Below are 13932 nucleotides of genomic sequence, written 5' to 3'. Positions count from 1 at the left end.
CATCACCCGGGTGCAAAAACGTCGTAGCTACACAAAATTCATACAGTCTGGACAGTCAGAGTAAAGTGGTCGGTCATTGCATGCTTTGACGTATGATTTTGGTTGGAAATGTATGAATGGATGTTTGCAGGATTGATTATTTGATGTGTATTAAATTTATGTGAAATAAATGTTTTATAGAATTAATTAAATTACATAAGCTTACCCTATTTCCTGTCTTGTCTGTGTTGTCCTTTTCGTTGTCGTTTTATGTTGCAATGATCAATTGTGTGGATGTGAGCAGAAGGGGAAGAGTCGCTGAAAGAAGCTCTAGAAGAAGTGAAAGTGAAGGCCGAACCTTAGAACCGTTCGATTATTATCTTTGCTTCTATTTTGTAGAACCGTTCGATATAGATGATTTTGGAAATCGTTCGGTTTAGACTATAGATCTGTAAAGTTTAAATTCTGCAATATTTTTGGTAAGGCCGTTCGGCCATAATTATACTTCTTAATCTCAACACTGAACTGTAATATTGTTAATATGTGAATATTCTAGATATGGTTTTATGCTATATTTTTGGATGTTACAAAGATTAATGTTTATATTGTTTATCCTATTTAACAAATAAGAAAAAATTAACATTACTAAATTAAAAACAATTATATTAATTTAATTTTAAAGTTTTAAAATTAAATTATCAAAGTTTAGAATGAATTCCAATTTTATGTTTCTAAATTAAAAAACTAAAAAATACCTTTATTATTATAGATAAATTGTTATTGCAAGTACTATTTCAATTTTTTAAAATCAATTATTTATAATCTATATCATTATATAACGGATTTTTCGTGTCCACATTTTGTTTCCTATTATATCCTTAAGTAACATTTATTTTTAAATCAATTTTATTTTTAAGTGACCGGTTTTATTGAATTTAACTCTTTGTTTTAATTGATTTTTTAATTTAACTATTTTTAGATCAAAATGATTATCTATAATAAATTATCTATAGAATATATAAAATCATCGATAATGAAATTATAAAATTTAATTATATTTTACTAATTTTTATTATAAAACAATAAACAAACATACACGTATTTTCACCAGTTATATTTAGAGAATATTTAATTTCGATGTAGATATTTTTTATCTCTTCTTTTACCTTTACAATTGTCAATGTTATTTATATTTCACAGTCTTTTTATACCATCAATACTTTGTTTTTTTCAAATGCACCTGAAACTACCCTTTATTTATTATCATAATTATTTTTAAAGTTTAATTAAGTTTTAAGTTTTTTTAAAAATTTTATATTTTCAATTGAATTTTTATTATTATTATATTCTATTAAATACTCAAAATTTTATATTTTTCAATTTAGTTTTTGAAGTTTGATTATTTTTTTTAACTCAATCACATGACTGTAATTTTACTTGGTTGTTTTTACCATTTTAATGAAATGTAACATATTGATATTATTATAGTGTCAATACAGATCCACAAGTGAAATTTATTGTTTTAATTCGAAATGTGTTGAATAATAATGTATGGTTGTTATTGTAACGACTCACAAAAACGATACATGCTTCCATTCTTGTTACCTCATTGGCTTAGTATCGATCATCAATACTACTATGAAATATCTACTCTCGTATATATGTAAACATATTATAGTAAATGAAAATCACAACCACAAAAATGCAAGGATATGTTATTGATATTAAATCATAATACATATAACATTATCACTATTAACTTAATTTAAACAATTCATAGCATACAAATATAACAAAAATTCTTTATAATTTACTAATTCTCCTTTATCATAGTTGAATAAACATAGTGGCTAGTCAGGATAAATAAGTTCATACTACTCATTTAAATTCTCAAGGTTTACACCTCCAACTACAATAACCCAAATTATATATTGTATTCTGTATTAGCTAGTCACGATAAATGAGTTAATACTAATCATTTAAATATCCATGATCTACACCTTCACCAATCTTTATTTATCATATATATATATATATATATATATATATATATATATATATGGGTCGACCTTGTCTTGACCTTTAGGGATAAGTTGACTTGTCTTGATCTTCAATCTGGATCGGTTCATTTTAATCTACAAGTTGATTTATCTCGAATTTTAGTCAAGATTAACCTATCTCGACCTTTTGTCTAGACTGGCCTAGGCTGACCCATATCGAGCTTTGGTCTTAACCAGTAAGCCTTGACCTTTAGTTTCAGTTGGTTTGTCTTGATCTTCTTCTCAAGATTATCCTTCTCAAATTTCGGTCCAAAACAACTCGTTTCGACCTTTGGCATGGGCCAGCCCACCCCGGCCTATAGTCAGGGTCGGTTTATCCCGACCTTCAGTTCGAGACGACTTGTCTCAACCTTTAGTTTATGACGACTTATGTTAACCTTCGACCCAATTGTTTAGTTTTAACCTTTGGTCTAAGGTGGCTCACCACAACCTTCATTCTGGCCAATCCTTTTTAGCCTTTAGCCTAGACCGACCTATCTCGACTAGAGCTGTCAAAACGGATCACCCAACCCGGCTCATTTATTAGCAAGCCAGAAAAATTCGAATATGGCCCGACCCACCATGGATTGGTGGGTAAACGGGTTGGCTCACTATCTCACTTAATTACAATTTTTTTAAAATAAGGTAAATAAATTTCACTTCCAAAGGTGTTTAATTAATTTTGAAAATAAGGAACTTAAATAATTTTTTCAAGCAAAAATAAATAATTTTTTTTATAAAATTAAAATAAAATTAGGTAGGTGGGTTAGTGGGTCAACCCGGCCCATCACGGGTTCAACCTGCATGAGCCGAGTTTAAATGAGCTAGGTTGAAATCTAACCCGCATAAAAATAATACAATCTTTTCAAACCCAACCCAGCCCGAACCCGTGGTGGGTCGAGTTGGCCCGCGGGTTGTGACCCATTTTGAAAGCTCTAATCTCAACCTTCGGCCTAGGATGACAAGTCTCGACTTTTATCTTGGGACAGCTCGTCTTGACCTTCAGCTCTAGACGATTTGTGTCAACCTTCAACTTGAGATGATTTGTCTCAAATTTCAGTTTGACTCGACCTTTGTCCTGAGTTGACCCGAGATGACTCAATTCGACCTTTGACCCATACTAAAGATGTTTTTAAGAGTTAACTATAACCTTATAGTGAGGCCAAACTATGGGTGACAAAAAGGGCCAAGCCTGGCCAAAAAAGGCCTCTTGGGATGACATTTTCAACTCGCCAGCCTATTCCAACCTGTCTCGCCTAGTCTAGCAGGCCAGCCCGACCAGCTCGACATCATTAAAAACCTAACCTAAAAGGAACTCGCCTCTTTTAAAAAATTGGAATGTGCCCGCGACCTCATCCATTATTATCCTCTCATATCGTCTTTGGAATCCTAATTTTCTACTCATCACCATACGTCCATCATTTCCCCCCTCATCTCCAGAGCATACGCCACGCGATTCACGTAAACATCTCTATTATTTCAAATTATTGATAAATTATTCAAATGAAACCCGACAACCTGACATGCTAACAGCTTGGTGGGTTGGATTGTAAAAGTCAATTAGTTCTTAAGTGGTGAACCAGCTCAACCCAACCTGTTTTGGCTCGTTTTGTTATCTAGGTTAAATCCACTTTGACCTTTATCCTAGACCACTTTGTGACGAGACTTTGAGAGTGGGGATTTTTTTGGCCCCCTCGTTTAGTAATCCCCTAAAAGGAGACTTGTTTAAAGATGGGCTAGGAATCGAGTCAAATTGACAACTTTCAACAACCACAACCATATTGAGTCCTGATTATTCTACAAATAATTCCAAACCCATTGTTTAATCTATCAAAGCACTGTTAGGTTATGCCGTAGCTTCATATCAATTAGATTCGGTGGTTGTTGGATCCATAAACTATGTTCTTACCCATCCTTGAATGTCTCTTTCCTATTCTTTTGACGAGGTTTTCCCATTAATTAATCAAAATTGCTAATGATGATGCCATAAAACTTTCCAAATCATTCTACCTTTTTTATTGGTTTAGGTACATGTGTATGTCACACCACTAATGTACTATATTACATGATTCACGTGTCTTTCTAATTCCTTTAAATTACACTGCCCTTTGTCATGTTCCACATTTCACCACAGGTGAAAAACAAATAAACCAGTTCATGATCATGTGATCCCTTTTGTACTGTTAGTTTATTATTTTTCAATTCAGGTGAATTATGATTATGCTGAGAGAAAATCTAGTCTGTGACACCTTTTTCTGGTTGTTACACTATTAGTTTAACGGTTGATATTATGGTGATTCAGATGAGAGGTTATTGATCTTTGATATGATTGATAAAAGCAAATGATTTTGGCATAATGAAAGCAGTGACAGAAAGGTGTATTTTTAAGTTGCCGTTTGATAAAAGTGTGTCAGAGCTGGATTTCTGTGGTTCAAAACTTGATCACAGATACCTACCTACAAGGTCCAGCACAAATGAAAGATAGGTGTGCTTCTTTTAAGCATGTTGGTGATTCAATTTCTAATCATGTGAATGAAAGGGATCTTAACAAGAAGGACAAAATTTATTTCAATGATTTCTATATCTTGAAAGAAATTAGTGGGATTTCTCTTACACATTTTTCCACTTTTCAAGACCATTTTGTGTGACTAAGCCAAATTTATAGGTTGTAACAGAGAAACAAAGACATCCTTAACCTCAAATTATAGGTTTGGAGATACTCTTGATAAAAGAAACTAGACAAGAGAGAAAGAACCAGATCTAATGGGAACAACTACTGCTTCTGCATTATTCTTCAACTGCATGGCCTACAGTGAGCATCCAAGGCCACAGATCCTTTTCATAGTCACAACAGAGACAAAAATCAGAACAAAACAAAGCAATATGGAACACAACAAACAAAAGGAAGGAGAGGAGTCATGTCATGCTGTCTCTTATGCCACTTCATGTGTGCAATCTTTTGTCCTTTTGTGTTGGTGTCCATATCTGTGAAATGGTCCACCGAAAGGCAAAACAATAAAGAAAGCTAAGCTATAATTTTCCTCTGAATTCACATTGAACAAATATAACTGGGAAAAATTCACATTAGATAGATAAAAAGAATAAGAAAATTTTCCCATGTAAAGAAATAAAACTAAGAATAATAACCAAACCGTCTCATATCATCTTATTTACTGATTAGTAATAATATTTTTTTAATCCACTTATCTCTACCAAAGAATGTAAAAAAGTAGTCTTAGTTTCTTATTCATTTAGAAAGAAGAAGAGAATCCAATCTTTAAAACTAATGTTAAGAGAGTCTTAAGACTTAAATTACCATATCAAGTAACTCATTTTGATGAAACTGAAACTCCTGATATTAAGATTACAAGTTGACATAGTCTAATGAAGAAACCATGAAAGCTAAAAACCAAGAAACTGTCACACAATATTGGATTCCTCTAATGAATAAGACTTTTCTGGTTGAAGATAAAAGATTCATTAATATATGGTATTGTCTCTTTCCTCATTCGAGAAGATTGTTCTCACAAGAAAATTAACGGGATATGAACATAAGAAATAAATTCTGGATTTGGTTGTTCATATCTGCCCCAAAGTAAAAGGCTGTTTAAGCATCATTGTATCATGAATACGATAGGTTCCTATTGCAGAAGATTCCATCACAAACAACCACCTTGTCATTTTGGTAAGTGACAGCTATTAGTAGATTACCATATATCTACAACCAACTACAGATAAAGGTGGATGCTGTCTATACTTATTATATTTATAATTAAATATATATTTAGTTTCTAAATTTAAATGTGAAATTAGAATTAAAACTAGTTAATGTTTCAAATTTTAATACATTTTAGTTTCTAAACTTAAAAAATAAATAGATATAATTATTTTAATTCAATAGTATTAAATTTTTTGTGTTTTGTATTGACGTTTGAACCGTTCAAACCTGTTAACACATTTAATGTTCTAATTCAAATGTTACACTAAAACATTATTTAACATTTTATAAAACATTAATGTTATTAGGTTAAAAAGGCTTATTTTAAAATTTTGTTCTCATAACATTACCCTTGTTATGGGAAGTGACTAGTTTAATGTTATGTACCTTCAGATGTATCACCATTGTTGGATCGAGAATCACATTTTCATAATTTAATCTTATTTGTCATGTTAATTTAGTCTCTTCTCTCCTTGAAGTACGTTTGTCTCCTTCCTATACGGTCTGAATCCAAGTTATGGGTACATGCTAAAGACATTCTGACGCTCAAGTCAGTTTTATTATAACTAAGTCTTAAATGTCCAATAAATATAACCTAACTTCTTACCTTGCCTTTGTATTTATAAGTTTCGTATTGGACCTCTGAATAGGGTTGACCTAATTACGGCCCAATATCATCTAAACATGTTTTTACTTTGTTAATTTGTGAATAAGAAGTTTAGACCAAACAGTCACAAATTCGAACATCTCGACTGTTCGATCTATTAGGTTGTGGTTTTTGTCGGGATTACTTTCTTATATGGTTGATGGATCGATAGACATGTACCGATTGGTCCATATAGTACAACAATAATAAGTAGCATTGGATTGATGAGAGCATTCAAAACATGTTATATTTCAACATAACAAAACTCAGTAAAAACATTGAAGAACATGTAGAACTTTAACATAATAAAATTCAGTAAAACTCAATAATGAGTCAATAAAGGTGGCCATTGATGGTGTAGGCCCAAAGACTATAGGAGAAAAGGTCAAATACTTACATCCTAAAACTGCTGTCATACACAGAAAACCAAAGCAAAATAAACTAATGTCTTCTATTTTTGGTTTTTGTGGGGAAAAAGAGAGGGGACCTCATTGTGTTCATTAACAAAACTGTGATGTCACCTTAAATTGGCACTCCCAATTCTGTTCAAGCTGCTGTTTGTGGTAGGATAGCCCTTGCTTCTAAAATCAGAATCCCTATCAGAACTAGGTCCTGCATCCCAAAAACCCTGTAGAGACCTTCTTGTGGAACCATATCTCTCAAACTCAATTCTTTGCCTTGGAGCACTATGTGACCTAACCTTGGCTCTTGAAGATTCAGTATTTGACATGTAATTGGGATGACCAGAATAGCCACTGAAGACACTCCATGCACACTCACTCTTAGTTGGTGTGAATGGACCTCTCCTTGAACCACTTCCACGTCTGGAGGAAGCAGAGAATGCTTGAGGACTATCTTCAACATTTCTCAAAGATGCTTCTTCTTTTCCTCTGTGAAGCTTCAGAGAGCCAAAGGGTAGAACCTCCCTTGAAGAGAGACTTGGATATAGAGTTTTTGAAGAACGTTTTGATGGAGACTCATATGCCACAAAATTCTCATTGTTGTAATCAGAAGACAAATAATGATGTGCTGCCTGAAATGAGCTGCCACTACTATTCAAGTGTGGCTTCCAAGTATCCACTTCAAGAATCTTGTCACTCTTTTCATCATCAAGATGCCCAGTTTTCAATGAACCATCTCTGGTTTGGCTCCAAGAATTTTCTTCCATCCAATTGTCTAGCCAATGGGAATCAAACCGGGCTTTCTCCATGTCAACGTCCCTAAAATTTGCGTTAGAACTACATCTCTGTAAGATAGGGGAGATCATATTAATAGGTTCACCATCTAAACACTCATAAAAACTTGTATTTGCAGAAAGAACCACATGTACCTTGAGAACAGATCCATCAAATTTCGTACTATAGCCATAAAGTGAGTGCTGATAATCTTCTGAGACCTTCAGTTATTACAAATGAAACAAAAAAGGTTCAGAAAAAAAAGATTAATGGTTATCGTTATCATGATCCATTTTCCACAGCAATTAACCACAACCAATTTTTTAGGCACTATATTTGACCAGTCATATCTTAATGGTTACATTATCATAGGAGCATTATCCAACCTAATGATCATGTAAAGAAGCATGGTGTAGCACCAGTTTTATTTGCAACATGTTGCTTTGTAAAGAGTGGAAAGCTATTCTGCAATAGATTCCTAGCTGCTACATTTGGTAGGGTGAAAGCAAAAAGAAAAATAGACAGAGAAAAACACATTAATAAAGACAACAAGTTTGAAGAAAGTTAGATGCCATCAAAAAGCCTCTCCAACAAGTTATTAAGATAAAGATCATCATGTCATGGCAACAATTGAGAGAACAAAACAGAAATATATGCTTGACTTTGCTTACAGGGTAATGAGAAAGTGAAGACTTGAAAGAATGCATATTATCAGACAAGTTCCCACGTGTGGCACGTGCCCGAGACTGCAGTCGCACCAAAGTCTGCATGCGCCTTAGCATATCTGTAGTTTGCTTTCTCACAATGTGGCCTCTCACCAATGCTTGCAACTTCACCAATGCCTTAAGTGCTCTCAAAGCCCTCCTTGCCTTCCATATTCATACCAAAAATATCAGTAAAAATTCAAACTTCCATCAGAAATTGTAGAAGATTTAAAAAGCATCATAGTTGGAACAAAGTAACATGTAAAGCTTGTACAATGTCATTTGATCATACATTGTTATGCTACTTTAAACTGCTAAAAACTAAACTCATAATAAAATAAGCATACCCTCAAAAGATGGGAAATGTCAGAAAGGTGAAAAATATAAAAACGGTGAAAAATATAAAAACGAAAAAGACATGAGAAAGTGGAGGGTGATGGGTGTAATCATTAGTAAACATATATACACAGTGGAAAGCCATGCATTATTGGTGCTCCTGTATTTTCATTGAAGCTTCCAATGTCTGCATGCCCCACCATGGTAGAACGGGAAGAAGGTGAAAATTTAAGTTCAACGAATGTTGTAGCCTTAAATGTTACTTTCAGTTGCTTTTAGAAACAAAACAAAACATCACAGCCTAACTGCTGGTCCTTGTGTCCTCAAAAAAAGAGTAACTTCCTCTCACGTGAAGGTTAAAAGTAAGGTGTAAAAGATCACTTTTCACTTTAACCCCATTAAAGCATCACTTTTCACTTTCGTCTTCTCATTTGTCAACCCAAAGAAGTACACAAAAGTTTAACACAGCACCTGTGAAATCTTTCTATAGAGAAAATAAAAAATAAAAAAAATCACACCTTGAGAATCAGAAACCTACAAGATTTCAATTTTCAACCGTAACACATCATACCATACCAAAGATTTAAAAAAAAAACAGTACTTAGCAACATGGCAGTGACCCTCCAGCACGGAGGTCCATGACCTAGGAAATGGGTTGAAGCATGGCCATTTCACATTTGGTGTTATTTTTGGGGTACAAAGGCTCATCAAAACGTGGGGCTCACTCATATTCTCACTCCCACAGATTACCCATTTGTCCATTTCTCGAAACTTTCTTGGTCCCTTGATCCTTGTGTTGTCACATAATACAGTCCCAAAACAAGGTCACTTTGGGCTGAATGCGGAATCGTCACAGCACCAGATACCTCTCTAGACTCACAGCAACATTTTCTGAAGGACCCCCTTATCACACATAAGCATTACCACACAAGTACACGACAGAAAGCAGAACAAAACACACCCCACATCGCAAAAGTGACGCAACACATTAAAATTGCAGCGACCACGTGATGATGCGAACGCAGGTGGCAGTCAACAGCCACAACATTGAAAAACCAAATCAAATACATGCGCTTGGCCTAAAACATTTGGAATTCAATGCCATTCAAAACTAAAAATCCTTTTTTTCTTCTTCAAATACGGAAACTCAATTAATTTCATTCTTCTAAGGAATTTTTAAATTATCGATGTTTTTATATGTCGGGAAAAAAATTAAAAGAAATGAAATTTCACACTCTTTACAATTAGTAAGCACCCAAATGGGATTTTTTTTGCTTTCCTATCTTATGATGCAAACATTACAAGTGGGTTTCTGTAGATTTGTCGGCGGAACCCAAAATCCTTGTCAAAATTAATTTTTTTTTAACAGTGTGATTTTTATATCTGAAGTTTTCTCCATAATTATCAATCATAGAAGGATTTTATTAAAAATCATTTTAAAAAACATTATTGGAAAAAGGAATGGCATGCATGAGTGCTGTGATTGTGGGAGGGAACAGGTTTCTTTGGATAGGTGAAAAGTTTAGGAAAAAGAAACAGCGTTGAAAATGAAGCAATATTTGACCGGTGTTTGTTTCCCGAGAAACAGAATATGGAGGGAAATTCCCACTTCACCGAGAAAAATTAATTGGAAAAAATAAGCACCGGAGTCAGAGTCAACAAATTTGAAATTAGCTGACACGCTGGAAACGTGGGAGAAAATTTAAAAACAAGAAACTCACAATTTTTTCATAGAATCAAATATTTTTCAATAATAGTCAACTCAATAGTAAAAAAAGTGTACAATCACTGTTTTTAAATTACTGGGCATAAAAAATTCTCTGAATCACTTCCCAAACATAATTAAAAAAGAATACGAATTTGATCTTATTTAAATTCCGTCAGTACAAAAAATTTATAATTCGAACACATATGGTGTGATGCATAATAATAATAAAAAATTGGTAACTTTTGTTAACACTTAAAATAATTTAAATAGAATGATAGTAAAAATTGTTTTTTTTACAAACCAAAAGAAAAAACGAGATTTTCAGTTTTTTCACATACCAAGTAACCTCGGAACGCCGACTGAATCTTAACGGCGGCGGCGATATTCTCAGCCGCCAGCCGGGGATGAGACGCCGTGGCGGGTTTTCCGGCGGGAGGCCCATTGCCGCTGGTCAGCCTCACGACCTCTGCAGCTGCATGGGCGGCGGCGAGAGCGGCCTCTGCGACGGCGGCGGTGGCGGCGGCGACGGCGATGGCATGCTTGTTGGCGTCCAAGGAGTCGGAGAAAGGAGCAGAAGAAGTAGAAGGGTCAAAGTTGTTAAGTGAGGGCAACGTGGTGGACTTGTATCTCGTACTCTGCTTCACGAAGCTCCACGTTTTCTTGTCCTTGGCGGGTTTAGGAACTGAGCCGTCGGAGGGTGGTGGATTGTGGTGTTTCTTGGCGCCGAAGAGTCGCCGGAGAAAACCCATGAGGGAATTCAATGCATTGAGAAGAAAGGAGAGAAGAGAAGAGAGAGAAGAAGATAAGAGTTTAGAAGGGAAGTGGTTGAAGAGAATGAGAAGGAAAAGAACACTTAAATGGACCAGTTTCGAACATTGCACATTTGTAAATAATTTTTTATTTTATATAAATAAACGTGGAATGAATTTATATATCAATTGTCTTTAACATATTAGAAAATAAAATATATATTTTAACATAAATAAACGTGGAATAATATGTATATATATATATATATAATATTTAATATTGAAATTTGATATGAAATAAATAAATTAAAAGAGATAAAATGGTATCAAAATCAAATAAAGATAAAAGGATGTCAGAAAAGTTATTAAATCAAATGAAATTTAAAAATAAGGTTTAATAGTTATATATGAATTGTGTATATTTAATATCTACACTCAACAATAATCAATTTATTATTTAAATTTTTAATATCTTTTATAGGGTCTAAATTTGTAGAATCAAGTGTGTCTGTGTAATAATTTGAAAGCATAGAAATTTAAAAAAGAAAATTGAATCATTAAATATAAAACTAAATTAAAAAATTATATTTTTTAAGGTTGTTAAGAAGTATACTTCAACGGATAAAAAACTGAAAATGTGTGATTAATCGGTCAAAGTATATGAAATTAAGATGTTTGGCATAAAGTTCTATAGGATATATAGTGGTAATATCTTTTAAGAATAATTTTGTTTAAGAAATAACACTTTTTATTAAAAATACTTTTGTCTCATAAAGATTCAGATTTCTAATATGATTTTTTTTTATTTAGTGGACCAATAAGATGAAAGTCTGATTTTGATATAAATTACATTAAAAAAGCACCTATAATTGGTGTAATGTTTTAGTTAAAGCATTATGAAAGCTGTTTTGTTAATTTTTGTTACAAAATCTACATCACAATAAGAAATTCAATTTAAAGGGAGATTTTTATTTTAATAAAATTATTTTAAAACTAATTTCATTAAAGTACAAATCGCATAAATAATGAAAAGTTAAGGTAAATTTTTGATAAACAGTATTAGATTAATTAGTAGTATGGGATATAAGAAAGAAAGAAACAACTCTCTTTTTATTTTTGTTTCACGAATGAAAAATTAAAATACAAATAATAACATATAGTTAAAGATAAACAGTGATATTTTTGCTTAAAAGAATAAGATAAATAAATAAATAAAACACTACGAAGACAACTCGTTTATTAAAAAAAAAAACTCTTAAAAATCTAGTTTCTTTTTTATAGTTCGAAGAGGTTTTAAATGGATTGATTGACCTTAGATAACAACTTATTCTGATTTTTCAATTATACTCATTCTAATTTTTCAATCCAGACAATTTTTATCACTATAATAGTCATTCTGATTTGTTCTGAAAAAATTAAAGTACACTAAATAAAAAATAAAATAAATATTTTTCAAAACTTAAAGCATATTTTAAAAAAAAAAATAGGTATAATAATTTAATATATAAAATAACATATGTTTATATATATGTAGATATGTGTATTTTAAAAATAATATTACTCTTAATAGTATTAATATTAATAATCACCATCATCGTTTGCTGTTCACACATCATGAAAAGTCAAAGTGAGTATAATAATAATAATAAAAAGAAAAGACACTAAAAGCAAATAACAATAATTGTAAAATTATAGTACATATTTCGATTAAATAGAAACAGTACTATAAAAAGCAAATAAATGACCATGAAATATGTTAGACACACGAGGGGAATGAAATCATAATTAATATGTTAGTTGCAAAATTTTTATTTTATTTTTGTGACAAAGTACTATATTTTGTCTTATTCGCTGTTTGTTCAATTAATTTTCATCTACCACGAGGATGATAATAGTCAAAAAGCTGTAGTTACTACATAAACTAAGTTTCCAACATACTTTCTCAATTATGAAGAAATAATTTTGAACCTCACAGTGAATATTTTATACAATGACAAGGAAACCGTATTAATTGTCTCCAAAAGAATTTTCATCTTTTTAAAAAACTTTGATCATTGAATATGGTGAGTTAATCCATTGGCGATACAACAATTCATTTAATTTAAAGAAAATTTTGTGATGACAAAAATAAATTGTTGGGACAGTAATAATTAGAAAATACCAGTTGTTTATTTTATAAATTAGTAAAACTTAAATTAGGCAAGCTCTTAAATTTTGTTAACATTAAACCTTAGCATAAATCGGATTTGGTCAAATTTAAATAAAATATGATGAATTCATAATAATTTTTATGTTTGTAGGGTTAAAAACATGGTCATATTCACATAAGAACAGGATTAAAGAAAAAGTAAGTCTCAACTTTCGTATCCAACAAGCACCTCCTCGTGGAGTTAGATAGTTCTACAGAAATTAATTTCTATACAAACACTACTAAACACTTTTTATACTTTTCTTCAAATCGTCCTGAGTTATTCTAGGTATTCGTATCTGAGTTCTCCTAAGTCATTGATACTTCAATTCCAAACTGTGGAGACTAGTACCTGCCAAAGCACTCTGATACTTAAATTAGTAATTTAGCCTATTGGTTATCACAATAATGTCTTAAATTCACAATAAATGCAATCACCTACCTCTTTACCTCAAACTCGTATTTACAAGTTTCAAGATGGACTTACAATTAGCACAGCCGTACCCAATACTTAATAAATATACTTAACCTATAAACTTAATTATAGGTTATATTTAAGGCTACTTGCGGGTTGGTGACCGGTCAGTGGTCCCATTCACCCGCCTAACCGGTTGGAGCAACACGTTTTAATTCTTTGTTCGCATGGTCTATGACTTGCCATGCGGGTGTATGGTATAAGTAGTGATCCTC

General features: G+C 32.4%; 1 protein-coding gene across 1 annotated transcript; it reads right to left on the bottom strand.

Moving 5' to 3' along the window:
* Positions 1-6674: 6674 nt before the first annotated feature.
* Positions 6675-11189, bottom strand: LOC108346070 (protein IQ-DOMAIN 23; the record flags this gene model as incomplete). The annotated part of the gene is made up of 4 exons (XM_017585018.2): positions 6675-7628; positions 7713-7778; positions 8229-8426; positions 10644-11189. Coding segments are annotated over 4 exons (1539 nt in total), but the record flags the coding sequence as incomplete, so codon positions are not given.
* Between the last annotated feature and the right edge of the window lie 2743 nt (positions 11190-13932).

This window comes from Vigna angularis, chromosome 8 (assembly GCF_016808095.1).
Source record: "Vigna angularis cultivar LongXiaoDou No.4 chromosome 8, ASM1680809v1, whole genome shotgun sequence".
NCBI classification, from domain to species: domain Eukaryota; kingdom Viridiplantae; phylum Streptophyta; class Magnoliopsida; order Fabales; family Fabaceae; genus Vigna; species Vigna angularis.
This window is presented reverse-complemented; position numbering and strand designations above follow the sequence as displayed.